Source organism: Rhinatrema bivittatum, chromosome 1 (genome assembly GCF_901001135.1).
Source record: "Rhinatrema bivittatum chromosome 1, aRhiBiv1.1, whole genome shotgun sequence".
NCBI classification, from domain to species: domain Eukaryota; kingdom Metazoa; phylum Chordata; class Amphibia; order Gymnophiona; family Rhinatrematidae; genus Rhinatrema; species Rhinatrema bivittatum.
This window is the reverse complement of record NC_042615.1, coordinates 521,636,088-521,661,385: the sequence shown is the minus strand read 5'-3', so window position 1 is coordinate 521,661,385 and position 25,298 is coordinate 521,636,088. Positions and strand designations below refer to the sequence as shown.

Genomic DNA, 25,298 nt, shown 5'->3' with positions numbered 1-25,298 from the left:
ACATTTTGCCAAAAAACTCCTTTTCCACTCACTAGAAGCCAAGATTTAATGTATTAATGTAAAATTCATACCTTTTTTTTTATTGATTATAGTTTGAAAGCATTTGATCAAGCAAAGAAGAGATTGCTAGATGAGAGAAAAATCTAATATCCATTTTGATATATGACATCTCAGGGAAGAAAGCTTCCTTTTTATTTAGTGGTGTGCAGTGGAGATGTTTTATAGGTGTGTGCATTCGTTCCCTACGAATTGGGAATCCGCAACATATAGGGCCATATTCGGGGGGAAGCAAAACGTATCTCGATTCCCCACGAATACAACGAATCTTCACTGAATTATTTGGCCGCCTAAAGGAGCCAATTTAAACAAACCCCCCCCCCCTACCCTCCTGACCCCCCCCCAAGACTTACCATAACTCCCTGGTGGTCCAGCAGGGGGTCCGGGAGCCATCCACTGCACTCACACCCTCGGCTGCCGTATTCAAAATGGCGCCAATAGCCTTTGCCCTACTATGTCACAGGGGCTACCGGTGCCATTGGTCAGCCCCTGTCACATGGTGGGAGCACAAGATGGCGCCGATGGCCATGTGACAGGGCTGACCAATGGCACCGGTAGCCCCTGTGACATAGTAGGTCAAAGGCTATCGGCGCCATTTTGAATACAGCAGCTGAGGGTGTGAGTGCAAGAGATGGCTCCCGGACCCCACCCCCACCCCGGACCACCAGGGAGTTTTGGTAAGTCTTGGGGGGGTCAGGAGGGTGGGGGGTTGTAGTTAATTTAATTGTAGCGGGGAAACGAATAGGAATTAACATATAAAAGTATCGGGGGGGGCCCCCTTGCCGAATGCAACGTATCTGCGCCCCAAAGAATACGAATCCCGAATGCAACGTATGGCGTCCCTCTGCACATCCCTAATGTTTTAGTTGTGATTCTTACAAGGGGCTGTGGAAGTAGACTGTAACTAGTTGTGATCTGTGGTGTTTGTCATGGATTCATATCGGCTTGATTCAGTGATACCCTGATTCATTATCATTTTTCTCTTAGATGGAAATGCTGCAACTTCCTCTGACAGAGACAACATCTCTCCTCCCAGTCCTGCATCAGGTTCTGTGGTAGGACACAAAACAACCTGCAAGCCACCAAGGAAAAGATCAAATAGCGATCCAGTAATTTGCGATTTGCCAGCCAGAGGTGATTTTTATTTCCAGATCAACTACCATAATTACATTTTAGACTCTCAGGGGAAAGGACTAGAGTCCACTTAGGAAATTAGAGGAGATGGAAATGTGCCATTATTCCACACTTCAAGCTTGCAGTTTTCTAACCTGTTAAATTTATCTGTAATTCCTGTTTCACTGGTTAGTAGGGCTCACTTGGGAATGCAGGGGCGAAATTGTGATTCTTGTTCTCAGGGATCTATCTTGATGGGGGATGAGAGGAGGGAGAAGGGGAGGGCGGGGAGGCAGAAAGTCTTCAAGTTGGAGGTCTCTTGACAAATTCCCAGTAGAAGTAACACACTGCCAAGCAGTCTGGTGGTGGTCAAAATATTGTAAAGCATGGCTATTTTCTATGGCTTAATTATAATATTTTGTTTGCTTGTATTTGTTTTAATATGATTGTCTGTTTTATGTTTCTGTTCATTTTTTGCAGCCGCTTCGGACAGGTGATTTATACATTTTGTACGTAAAATAAATAAATACATCATATAATGGAATAACTGATGCAGATAATTTAAATCAGTAGAGTGCAGAATGGAGAAGCAAAAATAAATCCATGCAAAGCTCCAGTTACTATACAATCTGTACACACAGGGGTTTTCTTCCTCTACTACCCACTAGTTTTAAGGTATGCTTTGGAGATGGGACCCGCTCTGGGCTTTCCCCTTATTGGTGCCTGCTCTCTGATGTGCAGATCCCTGTAGTCCAGTAACATGATCTGGAACACTCTGCTGAACAAATGAGCTTCTGCTGACTCCTTCCAAGTAGCAACTCTGACAGCAGATCTCCCAGTCTGGCAGTTTTTACTCTGACTGCAACCAGAAATCCACTCTGCAAACCTTACGGCAAATCTAAAGTGAAATGCAAAGAGTATGGGACTGAATCTCTGGACTGATGCAAGGGTATTAGGCACCCTAAGTGACCTTTACAACCTTGGGCCCCCTCTCCCCCTTGTCATGCCCTCCCCACACACAATACAAATTATGCATTTATAATAGATTTTACATGAAAAAGGCATTCAAAGTACACTCTTATAAGGTAAAACAATATCACTTATAACATGTATTTTACATTTACATGCACTGCTGTGGTGCCAACCAGAAAATCCTGCAAAAAAGACACATGGAACCCATATGGTATTAAGCTGATTGTAACGTGTGTTGGGTGTGGGCTTGGGCCTCAGAAAGCTATGAATAAATTGAATTAAAATTTCAATATAGTAAACGTCCTATAGCAAAACAGCATTAACTGACAGCACTCAAACAGTAACAACCCTACCTGTGAAAAGGCAACACCTCAATTATTACACCAGTCCCTAAAACACCAATAAAGCTCCTATTAGGAAAACAGAACAAGAAAAGCTGCTGTAGATCCCTACACACACAGCATGCTAGCAGAATACCTCCCTTGGTCACACATCCAGAACACAGACTGAACCTCACCAAATCCAGAATAAAAAGAAGTATAAACAGAAACATGCAGACAAAAACTGAACTGGAAATTGCAACAAACCAGTCTGTATGTAGTGCCACAATGGAAAAACCAGAATCGCCACAATTCCTCAGAATAAATCAAATAATGAAATTAAAAAATAATACTAATAAAAAGAAAACATATTTCAAAACAGCTGAAAAACAGAATAACATCCAGGGTAGGGTTTAGGCATAGTCAACATAGGCACAAGCCTTGGGTGTCAAACTCTGAAAATAGCCCAAACTGGGGCTTCCTCTGCTGAACTCTGCTTTCCAGGAGTAGGGGAAGGAGGGAGGCCCTTGCCCTTGCCTATAGGTGATGCCATCTTAAATCCGGCACTAACATCTATTAATTAGACTTATATAAAAATTTTGCAAACAATAATAAAATATTTCAAAACAGCAAATCCATCAAATAACACCTAATTTTTACACTTGCCGGCCAGGGAGCCCCACGGCCAGCTTTTTTTACCCAACGCTGCACCGCCACGGCAGAAACACGCCCAGGCTCCCTGTCTTCTTCACGGCCCTGAGAGCTGCGGATGCTCCCATGCAGCTCAGGGTGTCGCTGACGCCACTACTGCCTTCTTCGCGGCTGGGAACGCTGCCAACGTCCTGCTCCAGCCCCAGATCTCTTGGGCGCATGTGTGCACCTCTCTTCTAAATTTAAAGGGGCCCACAGCGGGAAAAGCCCGCCTGCCCTTCCTGATGACATCATCTACCCAGGGCTATATAAGGCTGGATCCTGCCTCCAGTCTTTGCCTTGGCAATAGGTCTCCTCTGAGTAGTGGATTGCCGTTCCTCACCTTCCTTCTTTCCTTAGACTGATCTTGGCTTTGACTTGGGACTGGATCTCGACCTTGCTTCACACCACCTGCCTCGACCCTTGCCTGGATTTTGACCTTGAACGCCGCCTGCCTCGACCCTTGCCTGAACTTGACTGCGAGCTACGCCGCCTGCCTCAACCCTTGCCTGGACCTTGACCACGAGCTACGCCACCTGCCTCAACCCTTGCTTGGATTTTGACCATGAACTACGCCGCCTGCCTCAACTGTTGCCTGACCCCCGACCTTGAGCTTGCACTTCGTTCCAGACCTTGGCCTGAGCATTAGCTTCATTTCTACACCAGGACTTCCATCGCTGCAGAGGCCCTACCTAAGTCCACCTGGTCCCAACACCCAAGGGCTCAACCTAAGGGGAACATGGGCTGATAGTGGTGAAGCTCCAGCTGGGCCTCTGCTTTCCATCAGCCTCGCCTACCAATGGTGGGGTCCTGTGGGTCTCCTCCCCACAGGTAGCACCAGCTCCCCTTCGGTCCAAGAGTCCACCAGCATAACAGATTGCCAAGGCTGTGGACCCAGTGGAGGCTTCCGTTCTGCAAGCCATTCTGGGCCTGGCACAGAAAATTCAGGAACAGCAACAGTTTCATGAAGCTCTAGTGGCCTCTCTGGAGTGTTTCAGTGCCTCCCTAGACTCCTCTGTTCCAGTAGGCATGTCGACTTCATCTACACCGGTGCCTACCATATAGGCACCTTCCCAATGCTCATACCATTTCCAGTTCCTTCCTGCTATTCTGGGGAGCCTTAGCTCTGTCGTGCAACATGCATTTCTGTCTCCAAGCTGCACTGTTTCCAGGTGACGCCACTAAGACGACTTACATTCTGTCCCTATTGGACAGTAAGGCCCTCGCCTGGGCTTCTCCTTTGTGGGAGTGCTCTAACCCAACCTTTGGGACCTTCCCTGGTTTTTGGAACTTTTCACGACCGTGTTTGATGACCCGGCTCGTCAGTCTGCTTCCGGCTCTGAGCTCCTCCATATCCACCAGGGCAGCCGTTTTCTCTCCGACTATATTGAATTCCGGACCCTGCCATAGAACTCCATTGGGGAGAGGATTGCCTTTACTCCATCTTCCTGGACAGTTTGTCATCCCGAATCAAGGATGACCTGGTGACTCGGGAGCTCCCTGCCTCTTTAGACTCCTTTATAAAATTGGCCAGTAGGATTGATCGTCTCCTTCAGAAGTGGACTCAAGAATTACAACTCTCTAAGAGGCGTACAGCATCACCAACCACCCTCTGCATCCCTCTCCTCCTCCAGAAACTTCTCCTGCCTCCGGAACCCTGATGGAGGAGTCTTTGCAACTGGGCAGAGGCCAACTGACTCCGGAAGAATGCCTTCAGTGCTGCCAGGCCGGACTTTGTCTATACTGTGCAAAGCCAGCCACGTAATATCTCAATGTCCAGTAAGGCTGGTAAACTCCAGGGCATAGGCCTCAACTCTCCAGTTCCCCCACTAACGCTCCCAGTGTCGTCGTATGTGGGCACCCAGGAATTCAACACGCTAGCCCTAATAGATTCTGGGGCAGGTGGAAATTTCCTCAAGAAGGCCCTTGTGGGAACACCTCCAGATTCTCATGGATATCTGCCCGGTTCCTCTGATTCTCTCCTCCATCCACGGAGATCCTCTCCCGGGGAAAGTTACCCATATTACTGACCCTTTGAAGCTTTGCACTGGATCTTTTCATGTGGAGCACCTGGCATTCTATGTTCTCGATAAATCTATACATCCCGTGGTTCCGGGATTACCCTGGCTCCAGCAACATTCTCCGCAGTTCGATTGGACTTCTCTTCAACTCTCCCTGTGGGGTCCAGATTGCCAGATGACCTGCAACTCGGCCATGTCTTATAACTACTGAGGTTCCACCTGGTCTTCCCCCGCAGTATGCTCAATTCGCTGATGTGTTCTCAAAAAAGAAAGCTGATATCTTACCTCCTCACAGGGAGTTCGTTTGTGCCATTGATCTGCTTCCCGGTACCAAACCTCGAGGAAGGGTTTACCTCTTGTCCCTACTAGAGACAAAGGCCATGTCTGAATATATAAAGGAAAACTTGAATAAAGGATTCATCCGTCGCTCTACTTCTTCAGCAGGCACCGGGTTTTTCTTTGTGGTGAAGAAGGATGGGACCTCCGCCGATGTATAGATTATTGAGGTCTGAACACCATTACCCGGAAGGACCGTTACCCTTTGCCTCTGATCTCAGAGTTATTTGACTGCCTGCAAGGGGCCAAGATTTTCTCCAAATTGGACATCGGGGGGGTGTACAATTTTTTTTTTTTAATTTAATCTTTATTAATTTTTTAACAGCATATCAAGATAATTCTCTTGACAATAAATCATATGCTTACATACATAACTTACTATATCAGATAAATTAAAGAAATTTCTTAATTTATGTAAGCATTACAAGTCCACAATATTAGATCCAAGAGGTCATCACATTCCAGACTTCATAAAATAACCTTAATCTTTTTAACATCGGCAGAAGCTTAAATTCAGTAATAAGGTAAGACTAACTCAAACATTATCGAGGCTAAGAAACTGAATCACGGGTGCTCACATACTCCGACTTCCAGAGTTATCACACAAAAACTGTGTTAATTGAGATGGTACAAAAAAGAGAAATGATTTATCCTTAAACTTAATTAAACATTTACAAGGAAATCTCAATATGAAGGTTGCTCCCATCTGTAATACCTGAGGCCTCAGCAGTAAAAACTGCTTCCTCCTCTTCTGCGTAGATTTAGATACATCAGGAAACATCCTTACTTGCAAACTTTAAAATCCATTCTTTATCCATTTCCATTGCAAAATTTACAATCAATGTGGCTGGCTCAGCTAGAGTCTGGTCTGATGTTTCCAAAAAGGCCGTTAGATTTAAATCTGCAGCTCCATTTTCTTTTCCTTCTGATACCTTCATAGGGTCAGAAGTCTCACTGGAAACCTTTCTTAAAACCCCTCTCACAGGTACATAGAAAGCTCGTGTAATTGGTGGAATTTGATCTGGAGGAACTTTTAAAATTTCTTGTATATATTTCTTGAACATATCTCTTGGTATTATATGAGAGATTCTCGGAAAGTTAATTATACGAAGATTCTTATTTTTTAACAAGTTCTCCATGTTCTCAATTTTATCTAACAAAACCAAATTATCTTTAATTATATATTCTTGTTTAATTTTCACGGATTCCAATAGCACTTTCTTCTCAGTTTCAGAACTATTAATAGCTTTCATCGTATTTTCTAAAGATTTTATTCGATTTTCATTATCTTCAATCTTAATTCTAAATGGCTCAGTCTGTTTTATCATCAAATTCCCTAACTCAACCATAGTTTCCCACAAAGATTCTAACGTTATCTGTCCCGGTCTTTGTGGATTATAAGGAAACATTTTTAAACTTAACTGCTGCGGCGTAGATGTGCTCCCAGGTTGAGTCAGCTCTAATCCGCCTCTGTCTGGGCTGCCAAGGTCAGCTTCAAGCCCTCTAGGCTGTTCTTCCTAGCTGTTTTCTCCCGTTGGTGAACTCCCTGACCGGTACTCGCCGCTAGCACTTTCAGCCTGCAGCGCTTCTGGGTTCCCATCCGGGTCTCTCAGCGTCGCTGGATTCCTTGGCGCTTGCCTTTGCATCGGGGACAAAGTTGTTTCAGAGTCCGGTAGGGAACTTAACTCCTCTCCTTCAGTTCCCTGCCCTAGCGACTCAACTCCCGACGCTGCAGCTCCTCGAAGAACGTGGGCATCCATCGGACCAGTTCTGGGGGTCCCGAGAGTGGCTTCAGGGATAGCTTTTTCCCGGGCACGCCTTTTCCTGGTCGAATGAGGCATTACAAACAGCGTTTATCCAAAAAATAATCCAAAGGTAAAAGCTCCACGCTCACGATGTCAGTACTCCACCGCCATCTTGGATCCCCAATGAGTGGGGGGGGGGGGGGGTGTACAATTTAATCTGAATTCAACATGGAGACAAATGGAAAACAGCTTTTAACAGCAGAGATGGCCAATATGAATATTTGGTTATGCCGTTCGGATTATGCAATGCACCAATTGTATTCCAAAATGTGATGAACAAGATATTCAGACGACATCTTAGGTTTCTCGAAGGAACTGCTTACTTATCGCTAAGATGTCTCTCGAGTACTCCAACGTCTCCATGATAATCAGCTTTATGCCAAACTTGAGAAGTGCCTATTTGAAAGAGAAAGCCTCCCATTTCTGTGGTACATAGTCTTCAAACGAGGATTTCAAATGGACCCTGAGAAGCTCAAGTGCATACAAGAATGGCCTCAGCCTAGCAGATTGCGAGCCCTACAGAGGTTCCTGGGCTTCAACAATTACTACCGCAGCTTTATTAACAATTACTCTAAACCGGCAGCTCCGCTCACGGCCCTGACCAGCAAGGGGGCCAATGCCAAACTTTGGCTGCCTGAGGCTGTGACAGCCTACCAAGAGTTAAAGGCTGCCTTTTTCCAGGAACCCTGTCTCCGTCACCCAGACCCACAGTGTACTTTTATTGTGGAAGTGGATGCCTCTTCTGAAGGAGTAGGGGCCCCCTTGAGCCAGTACTCATCCTCTGGAACCTTATATCCTTGCTTCTTTTTCTCTAAGAAATTTTCTCCAGCCAAGAGTAATTATGGAATTGGCGACAAGGAGTTACTGGCTATCAAGCTCACATTGGAAGAATGTGACAGTGATTGGAGGGAGCTCAGCGCCGTATTACCATCTATACTGACCATAAAAACCTGCAGCACCTCCACCAAGCTCAGTGTCTAAACCTGCGGCAAGCCCGTTGGGCACTTTTCTTCACCCACTTTGACTTCAAACTCAAATACAGACCAGCAGCCAAAAACATCTGAGCAAATGCTCTTTCTCACTCCTTTGTGACAGAGGATACCACTGAACCACTCCAGCATATCATAGACCCTGCTCAGGTCCTCCTCTTCTCCACCATGCCATCCCTCCAGGGAAGATGATTATTCCTTTTAAGCACCGTGAAAAAGTGTTAAGCTAATCCCATGATTCCCATGTTGCAGTCCACCCTGGATAAGCCCGGGCTCTCGCATTGCTCCAGCAATTCTACTGGTAGTCTGACATGCAGAAGGACATTCGGGCTTATGTGGATTTTTGTCCCGTCTGTGTGCAGCAGAAAACATTGGTGGGATGACCTTGGGGGCTGTTACAGTCATTGCCAGCCCCCCCAAGGAACCTTGGATTCTCATTTCCACCGACTTTGTCATGGAGTTACCGCTCTCTAAGAGCAATACAGTCATCTGGGTGGTAGTTGACTGTTTCTCAAAAATAGCACCCTTCACACCATTGCCTGCTCTCGCTTCGGCTCTACAGTTAGCTCAACTTTTCATTCAGCACATGTTCCATCTCCATGGCCTCCCCAAACATATTATCTCTGATCGTGGAATTCAGTTTACTGTAAGATATTGGTAATCCCTATGTAAAAAATTCAACATTACACTTGATTTCACCATAGCATATCACCCGCAGGCTAATGGTCAATCCGAATGGACAAATTGGACGCTAAAAAGTTTCCTCCGGGCTTATGTTACTACCCATCAAGATTCCTTGGGCAGAGTTTTCCCATAACTCTCACCCTTGCACTGCCATGGGTGTTTCACCGTTTCAAGTCATTTATAGCAAGCAGCCTCATCTTCCTCTACCACTTCCTCATCAGCAGCTCAGATGACGGCAGAAGAGCTGAAAAACTCTGGAACCATACACAGCAGAGGCTGTAGAAAGCGGGCCTAAAGGCCAAAAAATTTGCTGACCTCCAGCGAAGACCTGTGCTTCAGTTCAAGCAAGGAGAGAAGATATGGCTCAGCACCCGTCATATTCAACTCGGGGTTCCATCAATGCGGCTCGCTCCTTGGTACATTGGGCCATTTACGGTGTTATGACAACTAAGGCCAATAACATAACAACTCCGCTTACCCGCATCCTTGAAGATACATAATTCCTTCCACGTCTCTCTCTTGAAACCCCAGGTACTCTCGTGGCACTCTCGGAGGACACCACAGCCCCAGAAGATTGCCTCGGAGAGTGATACCACGTACCAGGTACAGGAAGTTCTGGACATGAGAAGACGTAGCCGGAGATGGGAGTAGAACACCTGGGAGCCTGATCGGAATATATTAGATAAAAATCTGATCAAGCAGTTCCATGCCTCCCATCCCAGGAAACTGAAATCCTCAGGATGGGGGCTTAGAGGAGGGGGTACTGTTAACATTTGCTGGCCATGGAGCCCGCAGCTGGTTTCGCTTACCCACCACTGCAGCGTATACAGGCCCAGGCTTCCCTGGTAGTGGCAGGGAGCCGCTACTGACATGACCCGTCTTCTTCGCGGCCCTGAGTGCCGCTGTTGCTCCCATGTTGCTCGGGGTGCCGCCAACGCCACTGCTGCCTTCTTCACAGCTGGGAACGCTGCTGACGTCCTGCTCCAGCACCTGATCTCCTAGGGGTGCATGCCTCTCTTCTAAATGTAAAGGGCCTGTGGCAGGAGAAGCCCAGAGCCCTTGCTGATGACATCTACTCAGGAATACATAAGGCTGGATCCTACCTCCAGCCTTTGCCTTGGTAATAGGTCTCTTCGCGTCTGAGTAGTAGATTTCTGTTCCTGAGTTCCTTCCTGCCTCCTGTGTTCCTCGCCTTACTTCTTTCCTCGGACTGATCTTGGCTTTGACTTCGGACTGGACTGCGACCTTGTTTCACGCCACCTGCCTCGACCCTTGCCTGGACCTCGACCATGAGCTACTCTGCCTGCCTCGACCCTTGCCTGACCCCCAATCTTGAGCTTGCTCTTTGTTCCGGACCTCTGCCTGAGCACTGGCTTCATTTCTACATCAGGTCTTCCATCGCTGCAGAGGCCTCGCCTAAGTCCAACCAGCCCTGGTAACTGAGGGCTCAACCTAGGGGGAACATGGGTTGGTAGTGGTGAAGCTCCATCTGGGCCTCTGCTTTCCATTGACCTCACCTACCGACGGTGGGGACCCTCCACAAATGTAGCACAAACTCCCCCTCAGTCCAAGGGTCCATCAGCATAACACAAATAATCAAAACTAATAAGGATTTTAAAAATCCTCTGCTCTCTATACCTGGGAAATTTTGATTTCCAGGTACCCTGAGATCGTCTTGGACTAGGAGGGGGAGAAGTGGGGTTGTTGCATGCAAACTTTCTCCTATCTCTCTCACTCACACACAAGTATTCTCCCTCACATGCACTCTTCCTCACACGCATGTTTTTTCAGATGTTTCAGCACTCTCTCCCACCCCCCCACCCCCGTGGAGGCACAAGCAAAATTAGAAGCCAACAACCCCCATGCCCACAGGACGCTTCCTCTTTCTTCTGGCCATGGAGGCCGCATCACTGTCCTGCCTCTTGCTCCTTACCATGTGCAAGCCCCACTGCTCTTCCTCCTGCTCCTCCTCGGCGTGTGCTTCCGGCTGCTCGTTTTTTCTTCCACTCATGAGCACACGCGGGCCCCGTTGCTCCTGGCTGCTGTTTCTTCTGCTTCTGAGAGCCTGTTGCTGCTCTTCCTGCACCTCATTCCTGACAGCCTGATCACATGAGCCCATGCTGCAGAGTGCTCATGCTTCTGACTTGGGGGGGAGGTAGGGAGCAGGACGACAATAGCATTTCATTATTTCAGCTTGTACAGGCCCAGAAGAGGACATGGTATAGCTATAGCCACACCTGAAATGATCTTTTATATCACTTTTCCTTCCTGGTTAATGATCTCGTTATCCTACATTGCTTAATAATCCTTGAATTAATCTGAATTTCCCTCCTGCCAATCTTCAACCACTTGTTACATGATTAACCTAATTTGTAGAAATTCTGCTAGTTAAAATTGTATATATTATATATTGTATAAGTTATTATTTATTCAATTCAATGTTGTCCAAGTTCCATAGTTTCCCTGTTCTCTGTAAGACATTCGTGTTAAGTCATTTCTAAGTTCCATGTAAACCGAAGTGATTGGTAACATTGTTACCAGAACGTCGGTATAGAAAAAATGTTAAATAAATAAAATAAAATAAATATAGCTGGGCCCACACGGGTGGGAAGGAAGAAATGCCATGGCCACCTCCCCCAGAAGATGGTGCTTTAGGTGACCCTGCTAACTCCCTTTCACTATTATTCACCTTTTTTTTGGTTCTGTCAGGATCCTTCTTGGATCCCAAGAAATCTTCCTTCTCCTGGGGGCTCTGACCTCGAGCTTCAGCCATCTTGTCAGGATGGAAGACTGAACGAAAAAACACCAGCCATAGCAGGCTCTTATATGTTGTAAGACTATGCTTCCTGCAAGACACCTCCCACTGGGGAGTGTCAAGAAAACCATACACTCATACTCACTCTGACATCATACAATATCTCTCTAGCATCACACATTCAGCATATATGAGGATACTGATACAACTAGTAAAGGACACTTTGACGACCTCCTTATACATATCATTGTTAGTTACTTCTCTGTGTTGTGCAGGGAAGAATTTATTTCAGATGTTATTTGTTTAATCGTTAATGAGTTTTATTAATTATTTCTAATTTTTCCTCACAGGAGCAGTAGTGAGCTGTGAAGCTGCAACTCAGACTGAGCTAAGGCCTCAGTTGGCTGCTGTCACCTTGAGGAAGGCCTTGAGAACCAGAGCTGCCAGAGCGAGACCTCGTTCTTTGGTGGATTATAAGTCATACATAGACACTAAATTGCTAGTGGCAAGGTTCCTAGAGCAGTCCTCTTGCAGTATGACCCCTGATGTACAGGAGCTTGTGGAGAATATAAAGTCTGTTCTGAAATCAGACGAAGAACATATGGATGAAGCTATTATGAGTGCCAGCTTCCTGGAGCAGGTAGCTTACTTTTACTGTTGTGATGATAATATGGAAACATTTCTTGACTGTAGTGGAAATGCACACCGTCATGCTGTGAAAGGATTCTCTAGGTTCCTCTGAATAGGAGAAGGGGATAAAGCTGTGAGATTCTGAAAAATACTCCTATCTGGGTCATACATTAATTCAGAAGTACATTCATTTCAGCAAAATGATGCAATGATAAATCCAGTGGAAAAAGGTTTGAAGGTGCTGGATAATTATTGTCCACTAGGACACACTGGGTTATTAGCTTATTTTATGAAGGATAAGAAGGCTTATGAGATCACTTTGTGTGTGTGACCCAAATAACTTTTGTGTTTGGTATTTTATCCACACCAGATTTTCAGGACATGTCAGGGGAGGACATGAGGATTCTGATAGAGATGGGGTTTTTTTTTCCTTTTTTTGGATTCATGTATGTGTGCTGACTGTGCATTACATGTGCTGGAACATAAGCTCCTTTATCTCTGGGTTGATCTTATTGTATGAGTATATTGACTGCTGTATTTTGGATGTAGTTCAGAAGGTGATGGAAATTCGCACTATGCTGCCACTTGGTATTTAACCATATATTCCCTCATTTTGTACGCTTGTTGGGAAAAAGACATTTATTGCTCCCTGTTCTGTTGTTTCCTTTTCTTTTACTACAGTGGTTGACAATTCCACTCTGCTAATGCTAGAAATTGTGTAAGTTTTCATGATACCCAAGGTGGATGTAAATGAGACAAATCCATGTTAATACAACTGAATGGATTAAATTGCATGTTGACTAACTTGAAATCTTAATTTATGTGTGTATATATATATATAGAGAGAGAGAGAGAGAGAATGAATATGAATATGCAGGTATAAAACATGTATACATGTGTAACTGATTCAGGTTAGTCTCTGGCCCAGGAAGATTATTCAGGTATAACACATGCACTCTTTCTCACTCACACGCACAAGATCTCTCTCACTTGACTCACACACACTCTCTCAATCACATACTCATGCTCTTTCAGGCATTTCAGCAGTTATCATCCCATGACTAAACTGATGCTTGTAAGCGATATGCTTGATAATTGCATGCTATTCAGTTCAAATTCTCATGCAGCTTAGTCTTGGACTTGCTGGTAGATTGTTTCCCTGGGTTTGGTGGCAGACAGGCAAATCTCCGAGCTCTCTTGTTAATGCCTGGGTATACAAGAACATCGGGCCTGGAGTTTAAAAGAAATTCTAACCCCACTGTTGTCCCAGGGGGTTACGTACCTTTGCCATCACTTTTCCAGCCTTCAGGCTCATCATTTTCTGGTATCCACCCTTTTGTGGTTTCTTTTGGTCCTCAGCTTCTCTGCAATACTCATGGTGCCCACACCCAGGCAGTGTTCTGCTAATTTTTTTCATTAGGTTTACAGGAATACAGGTTTCGGCTTGCCTGCACATAACTAGCTCTCTTTTTGATCACGTGCAGTTTCCCTCCCTGGCAGTCTGCCAGCTAAGGTTTAAACTTCTTGTCTAGCTATATCTAGTGCCCTGGTTTCCTGTGGCAGATTTTTCAAGATTCTGTGGCAAACTTTTCAAAGCTCTGCAGGAATTATGTGGCAAATGTACATAATTTTGCATATATTTGCATATTAAAATGTAATTTTAAAAACCGTTTATAAAAAGTCACTTTATTATATTTCTGTGCCCAGTTTATTTTGATCTTTATTAGAGGAAAAAAGATCTTAATGATTGGTGCTGAGAAGGAAGGAGGGGAAGGGATCTGTGGATGGGGCAAGGAGGGAAATGAAAGGATCTCAGGCAGGAGGGGCAGAAGGATAAGTGATGAGGAGGATTGAGGCACAAAGGAAAGAAAGGTTAGCTGAATCAGGGGAGGGCAAGGAAAGCAAGTGAGGATGGGAGAAAAGTTAGATAAGAGAGAGAATGGGGGGGGGGGGGATCTGGGATCAAGAGAGGAAAGGATGATGATATACCACTCTCCTCCCCCACACTGATTCTTTCACTCACAAGCCCTTCAATCTCCTCACTTACACCCCATACCCCTCCAATCCTCTCACACACATCCCTCTGATCACCTCACTCACACTCCACAGCATCTCATTTCCCTCCCTCACATTCCAAAGGCCTCCAATGTCCTCAGTCACTAACACCCATCCCCCCACATTCCCTCTGATCTCCTCACTCCTTCTTGGCTTCCCTGCACTTCCCACTTACTCCCTCTCCCTGGAATTGTGAAATTCTGCTGAAATTTGCAGACCTTTCCTGAAGTCGCAAAATCGTGAGGTGCCACCTACTATATAACTCCTTTCTAGATGTGGCTAGGAAGGACATTGAACCCTACCCTCATGCCCAGATTTACATTCTCAGAGGACCCAATCAGACTCTTATTTGGTTCCTTCCAATGCTTTTTTACTTTTTGACATTGTCCCTGGGGCTACCTCTTTTACCTCATCTATGCAGGGTCTGCAAGTCCTGCCACAATAGTATAAATGATTAATAAGAGTCAAACAGATAAGAGCCAGGTTATCATAAGTAGAAGAGCTGTCTGTCCTAAAGTTTATAATGTAGGATTGTTGTAATATATTGTAGACTGTAATGACAACAGCATTAAACTTAAAACTAAATTAGTCAAATTTTTGGAGATTATTTTTTGGAGATTAGTGAGTATTATGGTGACTTTAGTGCTGGAGTCAACAGTCTTTTAAAGAAAAGACAGCTGCTGTTTTTATGGTGGTTTTGGAGTTTTTTTGCCACTAAACAACATAACGTCTCAAAAGTTGTAATATATATTTAATAGTTAAATGCAGATCATCTCACCAGTGTTTTCATGTACCTTTTGCTGCTAGAGTTCTTTAGTTAGAAACCAGAGGATGATTAATTTTACTGCGGCGTTTGTAAAGTTAATGGAAAAGGATAATGAAGTATTTTGAATCTGGTGGACTGCAGGATGCTGGGCAGCATGGTTTTTTTTTTGCCAGAGGGGAGTTCATGTCAAGCTGATTGAATCAAGTTTCTTTGGGTGACAAGAGAATTAGATCCAAGGGCATGTGCTGGATGTAGTTTACATACATTTAACCAAGCTTTTGATACTGTCCCATATAAGAGACTCATAAACTCGGCAGCCTGGGGGTGAGCCCCAAGGTGGTGGACTGGATTAGAAGCTGGTTGAAAGGCAGACAGCATAGCAAAGTGGTAAATGGAATTCACTCAGAGGAAAGAGAGGTTACTTAGTGGAGTTCCTCAAGGAGATGTCCTGCAGCCAACATCTTTGTGAGCAATATTGCGGAGGGATCAAAACAAAAAGTTTGCCTTTCTGCAGATGACTTTTTTTTTTTTTATTTCTGAAAATTTGTACAATAATTAAACAAAGAATACACTTTGTATCAAATGTGATTACAATAGTAACAAGAAAATAATTTTTAAAGTAACAAAACTCTAAATATCACATTTTGAGATACATATTAGACCTCTTACCTTTACTATTTAACCTAAGAAAAGAAAAAGGGGAGAGAGTATTTTCTATTCATAAGAGGAACATATTTGCAACAATATTTAAAGAAAAATATCACGGATGACGGTCTGGTACATATATCTTACTTGCCCTAGTTCTATTCTACGGCACTGTTCTGCCTTCTGCTTTCAAGGAACTGCTTCAGATGTTCTGGCTTAAAGAATACAAAGGTATTATTAGACATTTTTATAATACAGCGACATGGGTAGCGAAGTAAAAACTTCGCCCCAATCGCTGTTACTTCGGGTTTTATTAGCAAAAACTCTTTTCGCCTTATTTGAGTGGGTCTGGCCAAATCCGGAAACAGTCGATATGTCTGACCATGGAACAGAGCACTCAAATTTTTGAAATAAGCTTTCATAATAAAAGCAAAATCCTGTTCTGAATAACATGACACAAACAATACTGCTCTGTCCACTACTTCCAAGTCTGAATTTTCTAGATATTGGGTCAGATTAAGAAATTCTGGTTTTATCTCTCTCCTTTCTTGAATAGTAACAGCTCCCTGGGTCAGAAAGCTTATCTTCTTGAATGATGGAATCTTGTCATCTTGAATTTTTAAAACCTCTTTAAGGTATCTTTTCACTGTAATCACAGGTAATTCTCCCATTATATTAGGAAAATTCAGAATTCTGATATTCAAATGCCTTAAATAGTTTTTGACCGCTTCCAGTCTACGCGATAAGATAGCATTTTTGCGGGCTAGACCCCCAGTAGTCTCCTGTATATCCTTCACATCTTGTTTTATTGCTTCCACAGTTTGTGTCTGCTGTTGTAAAGCTGGACCATCTTCTTTTATCATTAAGTCCAATTTTTTCTCAACATTTCCTACCCGAAGTGTCTGTTCCCGTAGCAGTTTCGACATACCTGCCATGAACTCCCAAAGGGAGTCCATTGTCACCACCTCCGGTTTAGTTAATCTTCGTACTGCTGTCTCGATGTTCCAGGAAAGACTCCTTGCACTCCTTCTTCCCTCACAGTGGGTTCAGGGTCTCCAACTGCCCCTCCACTCTCGGGGTCTCGGTGTGCCGAATCCCCCAGGGCAGCATTTACTTCCGGTTCAGTCTCGGAGATCCCAGCCGACTCGAGGCGTCCGACGTGAACCCCATCTACTGCCTCTGCATCTGCCGACGCTCCCGGTGAAGAAGCCAGTGGAGGTGGTCTAGGGTCCGGCGGGGACAGCATGACATCCCCAGATGAAAGTAAGTCTCCTCTCCGTACTCCGTCAATGGGGCTTAACCCCGGCGTCATCTGTATTGGCATGGCGTATTGTGAAATTAATCTCTGCTCTGGGATGGTAGCAGGCTCTGCTGGGTACACCCGAACCTTCCCTTTGAGTTTATGCGGCATGTTGAAGAATAAGGAAACTCCCGATTCCCAAACCAGGTATTTCAGGAATCTCAAGGAGAGCAGGAACAATACGACCGTTCAAGCCGCCATCTTGAAAACTCTCTTGCAGATGACATTTAAGATCTTAAACAAGAGTGGACACCCTGGAGAGAGTAAACAGGAACAAATGTTTGTTTCTTTTTTTTTTGTTTTTTCATTTTATTTATGCAGTTTACTAACAAACACATTCAAGAACACGTGAATCAAGAACTAAAGTATACATGAGAGCGAAAATAAGAAAATTAAATAGAAATTAATACTCCTAAGTCCACAATTTAAAGAAAAAGAAGCTAATATAGAAAATCTAAGGAGTGTAATTTAAAAACAAGTGGAAACTAACTGAAACACAGATATGTCCAATAGGAGGTGTACTTAAGATATGGTGCCATGCTACAAATCCAGAGTCAAGCCTTTGTGTCCACCACAACCACACTAGAGGAAGTCCTATTATCTGTATAGGCTTTAAGCTGCTTGGGCTCATAGAAAACATATCTATTTCCACAAAATTTAATTATATATTTATATGGATGTTGTATAAATATTTAAATGCCCATGGAAAATAATTTCTAGCAAAATCCTCATCAGACTAAAGGTCCCCATCAACAGCTGGAAGTTATCAGCACCAACATAGCACAGAGGCTTCTGGGCACTTCCTCTTCAGTACCAACATTGGCGTGGAAGTCATCTGTGCCATCTTCAGTGGAGCTGAAAGAATTGCATTCAAAAGCTAATTCTAAAGATACTCCCCTTCTTTATTAATACCTAAATCATCTTAAAAATAAAAGTCTCCAATAATTTCTGACTATGAAAACTCAGATGATTCTGATAAATTATTACTCCCTGCGTGTTCTGCCTCTCTCCCTTGAGGAGGCTCGTGGCTGTGGCCAGCCGCTTCTGTCGCTCATTGCTCTGGCCCTGGACTCCCCGGAGCGGCGAGGATGCTGCCAACCGCCATGTCTCCTCTGGGCCTCCCTAGGCACGCGCGCGCCACATGGTCCATGATATGGACACCAAGGCGGGAATCTCAGGCGGCTCCCTGTGATGACATCACCAACCCTGGGCTCTTAAGCTCCATTGGGGCCTGGCCCTAATCGACTTGGCAATGAGTTCCTTCCTGGTTCCAGTTCTTCCTGGCGTGAGACATTCTCACGGGTTGGACCCTTTCTCGTGCCCTCTTCCCCGGCCGCTGGACTATCTGTGGCACTTGTCCGAGTCAGGGCTACAGACAGGTTCTGTCAGAGTGCACCTCCAATACTGTCAGCGCATACCACTGAGGTGTCATTGGTATGCCCGTTTCGGTCCAACCCCTCGTTGGCCATTTTGTGTGGGGTCTCCTCCAACTGAAGCCCCCTTTTCGGCCTCCGGCAGAATCCTGGGACCTCAGCGTTGTCTTGATGAGACTGATGCAACCTTCCTTTGAGCCTCTGCAATCCTGTGACCTGACGTTCCTCACTTGGAAAGTCATGCTCCTGGTGGCGATCACTTCCGCTCATAGGGTCAGTGAGCTTCAGGCCCTGGTCACGTATGCACCATACACGAAGTTCTTCCACAACTGTGTGGTCCTGCGTATATATCCTAAGTTCCTGCCCAAGGTGGTGACTGATTTCCACCTACTTTCTGAGGCCACATTCCCATCCTGGGGAACATCTTCTCCACACCCTGGACTGTAAATGGGCACTAGCCTTCTACTTAGATCGAACAGCGAACCACAGACAGTCCTACCCAACTCTTCGTGTCATTTGACCCCCAACAGGCTGGGTGCAGCAGTGGGTAAGCAAACCCTATCGAACTGGCTGGTGGATTGCATCACCTTCTGCTATGCGCAGACAGGCCTTCAGCTAGCCAGCAAAATGAAGGCTCATTCTGTGCGGGCCATGGCAGCATCGGTGGCCCGTTTGCGTGCAGTCCTCATCGCAGAAATTTGCTGAGCTGCAACCTGGAGTTCTCTCCACACACATGCAGCTTACTATTGCCTTGACAGGGATAGCTATCAGGACAGTGCCTTTGGTCAGTCCGTCCTGGGCATCCTGTGCCAGACCTGAAGCCAACTGTCTCTACTTGTGCTCCTAGTGGGACCAGACTGCCGACTTTTTCCCCACAGTGCCGCAGTTGTGTTGTGCCTGTTGGCATCTTGTTTGGCCACTGTTGGTCTCTCTGATTGAATGGGGCAGTCTAAAGCTCTGGACTCATCCACATGTAAGGATTACCATCCTGCTTGTCCTAAGAGAAAGTGCAGTTGCTTACCTATAACAGGTGTCTCCTAAGACGGCAGGATATTAGTCCTCAGGAATCCCACCCGCCTCCCCACGCTGTTGGGTTCACCTTTGATTTCTTGTTTTTTGCTTTTTCACTCGTATTTTGCTGTTACGAGACTGAAGGGGGACCTCACGTGGATGCTGGCCATGCTCAGTCTGCTGGACAAAGTTACTAGAAACTTTGACAAAAGTTTTCCGTTCCGGGCTCCATCGGATGATGTCACTCACATGTGAGGACTAACATCCTGCTCTCCTAAGAGAACACCTATTACAGGTAAGCAACTGCGCTTTCCTGACATTGATTCTGAGTCATCTCCCTGGAGTTTCTTTTTGTAACCTCTAGTTCTACTTATTTCTTTCCAACGGAAAAGGTTTATGCATAATTAAAAACTTTCAGGTATCTGAAGGTCTGTATCATATCTCCCCTGCTGTGGTTCTAGTGCCCATGTCTCAAGAAAATGTGGGTCGATATTTCATTTATTTCGTTGTGCCCAAAAAGGAGACTTCCTTCCGTCCCACCTGGACCTCAAAGGAATCGACTATTATTTGCGGGTGACTCATTTTTGCATGGAAACATTGCACTCAGTGATAATGGCCATCATTCGGGGGGAATTTCTGACCTCCTTGGATCTGTCTGAGGCATATCTGCATATTCCTATCTGATTAGAGCACCAACGTTTTTTGTGATTCGCAGTTTTGGGACGACATTATCAGTTTTGAGTGCTGCCTTGCTAGTCTATCCAAAGTTGGCTTTTGAAGAGAATACTGGCGGGCGGACGTCAGTGCAGAAGTTATATATACTGTGATGTCAACTTTGCTCTGTCTCCATCTGCTGGTAGAGGTGCATAACCCACTAGTTCTGAATTAATCTATCTGGTCTAAAGAAAAGGAAATTATCAGCTAAGTACTAATTTCTCATTATAAAATAGCCCAGGGCTCAGTGCACATGAAAGCAGGCACATTACCCGATTTCACTCATACTTTTATGTGCACTGACAATTGATATTCCAGGGGGTGAAGGTGAAAAAGAGCTGGGACTTGTGCACGGACTTGTTTACAATAATATGCTCACAAGTTAAACAATTTGTCCCCTGTGGAGAGCAGGGATAACTTTGTGTGGGTTAATTTGTGTGCAGTAAAAGGAGCTTACTCAAGCGTTTTCAAAGGAAGCTTACCTGAGCATTTTCCAGGTGAACTAATATACATAAGTTGTTAATGAAAATGTGAGATAAAGTCTGTATGTGACAGTTAAACACAGACTTTACCCCTACCTGCAGAGTTACAAAATTACTCTTTATATGCCCAGAAAACCCTCAGAATATGGCATCAAGAATTGATGGTGCTGTGATGCCAGTAACATTGTACCTACTGAATCGAGATTGGACAAATAAGCTGAAAAATAACAACACAAACAGGTAGCCATGTTATAGAAAAACTTATAAAAATCAGGAAGAATGTTGCGGGTGATTTCTTAGCAATTGTGCTGTGCTGTTGAAAAAGTTAAAACCTGACTTACCTCGGCATCATTAGGAGGACAAAGGCTCACATTCCAATAGAAAAGTAGCCTGATCCCAAAAGAGAGAATTTCCCATCCATCTTTAGGATTTCACCTTACTTGTGCCCAGGAAATCTAAACCAGTAATGTTGCTATCAACAGTGCGTTATAACATGAAAGGAGGGAATTCAGGCAACAATATCTAGAAAAGCTAAGAGAAACTGGGAAATTAGCAAGGAATGCTAAAATTCAAATGGAAGAAAAAATAGCAAATAAGGTAAACATAGAAACATATAGAAATGACGGCAGAAGAAGACTAAATGGCCCATCCAGTCTGCCCAGCAAGCTTTCGCACTTTTTCTTTTCTCTCACATACTTATCTGTTTCTCTTGGCTCTTAATAACCTTTTTTTATTCTATTTCTCTTCCACCCCCGCCATTAATGTAGAGAGCAGTGTTGGAACTGCATCTAAGTGAAATAGCTTAATTAGTTAGGGGTATTAACCACCGCAATAAGCAAGCTACACCCATGCTTATCTGTTTATCCAACTATGTAATTCAGTCCTTGTTGGTTGTTGCCTGAATATAGATCCACCTTTCTTCATTCCCCCTGCCGTTGAAGCAGAGAGCCATGCTGGCTATGCATTGAAAGTGAAGTATCAGGCTTATTTGGTTTGGGGAAGTAACCGCCGTAACAAGCAAGCTACTCCCCGCTTTTTTGTGAATGCAAATCCTTTTTTCCACATTTCCTCATTGCCGCTGAAGCTTAGAGCAATGTTGGAGTCGCATTAACCGTATGTATGTTTATTGAATAAGGGTATTATCACCAGGTAGTAGCCGTCATTCCCGTGAGCCACCCACTCTTCATTCACATCCTCTAGACTTTATGGATCCACAGTGTTTATCCCACGCCCCTTTGAAGTCTTCACCACTTCCTCCGGAAGGTCATTCCAAGCATCCACCACCCTCTCCATGAAGAAATACTTCCTAACATTGGTTCTGAGTCTTCTTCCTGAAGTTTTAAATCGTGACCCCTGGTTCTGCTGATTTTTTTTCCAGCGGAAAATGTTTGTCATTATCTTTGGATCATTAAAACCTTTCAAGTATCTGAAAGTCTGTATCATATCACCTCTGCTCCTCCTTTCCTCTAGGGTGAACATATTTAGATTCTTCAATCTCTCCTCATAAGTCATTCGATGAAGACCATCCACCTTTTTGGTCGCGCTTCTCTGGACCGCCTCCATCCTGTCTCTGTCTCTTCGGAGATACGGTCTCCAGAACTGAGCGCAGTACTCCAGGTGCGGCCTCACCAAGGACCTGTACAAGGAGATCATCACTTCCCTTTTCTTACTCGATATTTCTCTCTCTATGCAGCCCAGCATTCTTCTGGCTTTAGCTATCGCTTGTCACATTGTTTCGCCGACTTCAGATCGTTAGACACTATCACCCCAAGGTCTCTCTCCTGCTCTGTGCACATCAGCCCTTCACCCCCCATCAAATACAGCTCTTCCGGATTTCCACACCCCATATGCATGACTCTGTACTTCTTGGCATTGAATCTCAGCTGCCATATCTTAAAATCTTAAAAATCCCATAAAATGGGAGACAAGACCTCTTTTAGATATATTAGTCATAGAAGGAAGTACAAAAAGTGGCATTGTGAGACTCTGAGGTGAAGAGGAGGAATATGTATGAGATGATGAGGAAAAAAGCAAAATTGCTAAATATATATTTCTGTTCAGTATTCACTATGGAAGGAGCAGGACCACATAAAATATTCTTCCTGATTTATATAAGTTTTTGTACAATATGGCTACCTGTTTGTGCTGTTAATTTTCAGCTTGTTTGTCCAAGAAGATATCCCGATTCATGGGGTACAATGTTGCTGCATCACAGCACCACCAAATATTGTAACCTGGATTGGCCACTATTAGAGAGAGGATTCTGGGCTTGATGGACCCTCAGTCTGACCCAGTATGGCTACTTCTTATGTTCTTATTAGAAGTAAAGTAAATCTCAATTGATTTTCAGAAAAGTGTGTTTGTGAGGAGCTAACTAACGTAAAGTAGATAAGGTGATGGGGCCAGATGGATTACAGCCAAAGGTACTAAGGGGATGATCTTTTAATGCTTTTTTTTTAGAGTCATGAATAATTCCAGAGAACTGAAAACAGGTGGATGTGGTTCCTATTCATTAAGGTGGAAGTAAGGAAAAGGTTGGGAACTACAGGCCAGTTAGTCTGATGTCTGTGTTAAGTAAATTAATGGAATCACTGCTAAAGCAGAGGATAGTGCAGTTTCTAGAATCCAGCAGTTTGCTAGATCAGAGGTAGATCTTGTCAGACAAATCTGATTGGGTAACCAGAGAGTTGAATCAAGGGGGGAGAGTGCTAGATATAATGTACTTGGATTTCAGTAAGGCCTTTGACATGGTTCCACATAGGTGACTTATAAATAAATTGAGTGCCCTTGGTATGGGATGTAGAATGACTGACTGCATTAAAAATTGATAGAGTATAAGGCAGTAAAGGAAAGTAGGAAAAAAGAGAGGGAGGTGTTAATAGCGGTGAACCTTAGGGGAACAGTCCTTGGACCTGCTCTTTTCAACATTTCGTGAGTGATATGGCACAAAGATTGTTGGGAAAGATTTGTTTTTTTGCTGCTGTTAACAAAATCATCAATAGGTTAGATAGGAAAATGAGGAAAACATGAGGAAGGATCTAGCAAAGCTTGAGGAATGGTCTAGGCAGCTAAGATGTAATGCTGCAAAAGCCCAAAGAGGAACAGATTGGGAGTGAAATTCTTCTAAGCACAAAAGAAGAACGGGATCTGAGAGTAATTATATATGAAAATCATAAGGTGGTAAGGCAACAGCAAAAGCCAGAAAGATGCATTGGCTTCAGAGGGGAGAGGAATGGTCAGCAGAAGAAAAAGGGAGCTGATATTGCCCCTGTGCAGGTCCCTAGTGATACCTCATTTGGAATACTGTGCACACTTTTGAAGGCCACACCTTCAAAAGGATATAAACCAGCTGGAGTCCGTTCAGAGGATTGCTTCTAAAATGGTCACTGGTCTCTAAGTTTATCCCCATATGCTTTAAAACAAAGATCTAAACATGCATACCCTAGAGGAAAGGTTAGATAGGTTTTTTCATGCGCAGGAGGCAAGCCTCTTTCAACAGAAAGGAGGCTCTAGAACTGAGGGGTCATGGGATGAGGGGTAATCAGGTGTAATCTTAGGAAATACTTCTTCACAGAAGGAGTAGTGTATGCATGGAGCAATCTCCCTATGGAGGTGGTGGAAACAAAAATAGTGTCTGAATTCAAGAAAACATAGGATAAACAGAGGGGAGATCTCTGAGAGAGTGATGAGAATTGTAAAGCTAAATTAGTTGGGCAGATGGGCAGACTGGATATTGCCTTTTTCTAACCATAAATATGTTAAAATAATTTTTCCAGAGTTCCTTTGTACTATTTATTCGGTGTTTGGTTTGGGGCTCAAAAGGACCCCAGAATTGAATCAGTGTTGATTTATGGGATCTGAAAGTTCCCCAGACTAATAGTTTTCTTTTCATGACAGGTGGTAAGAGTGAGAGAGACCATTAAGAACACAATTACTGGTTATATGAATAGATGGAAGTTAAGGGGGAAGAGCCAGCATGGATTTAGGAAAGGGAAGTTGTGCCTTACCAATTTACTAGAATTCTTTGAAAGTAAAAGTAAACATGAGGATAAGGCTGGACTTTTTGATAAAGTACATTTGACAAAGTCCCTCATGATTCTCATTCATTGCTCCCTTTTTTAAAATCATTAATGAATAAGTTAAACAGATCCCTGGGGCACTTTCAGGAGATCCTTTTTCATTAGTTCTGCTCACTGTTTCCTCTCTTTTAACCAGTTACCAGTCCACAATAAGGCATTGCCTCTTATCCCATGCATTTGTAATTTCCTAATACTAAGTGATGAACATAGGGAAATGTAATGCTAACAGGGCAATTTTCAAATCCATTTCTATGGGTAAAGCAGTGTTTTTTACCCCTGGAATGGCTTTATTGAGAATTTCCTACCCTCTGAAGGGTAAAAGTAATAGTGTTGTGAACCAGTGTATACTTTTACCCACATATGGCAGAGGTGCCCCTTTGAGTGGGGTTAAATCAGCAAAGGAGGCAAACATGCAACATCCTAGATTTTCGAATCTATGTACATTGTTTTGCCTGGAAAAAGTACCCACAAAAAAAAAAAGCATATGTAAATCTCTATAGG

The 25,298-nt window shown here is 44.2% G+C and overlaps 1 protein-coding gene across 1 annotated transcript in view; it reads left to right on the top strand.

Moving 5' to 3' along the window:
* FAM189A2 (family with sequence similarity 189 member A2) overlaps positions 1 to 25,298 on the top strand; it is a 174,656-nt gene that overhangs the window by 147,221 nt on the left and 2,137 nt on the right. The window contains exons 10-11 of the mRNA XM_029615947.1: positions 1,045 to 1,191; positions 12,093 to 12,382. Coding sequence (XP_029471807.1) covers positions 1,045 to 1,191; positions 12,093 to 12,382 — 437 coding nt within the window. The remainder of the gene's footprint in view (positions 1 to 1,044; positions 1,192 to 12,092; positions 12,383 to 25,298) is intronic.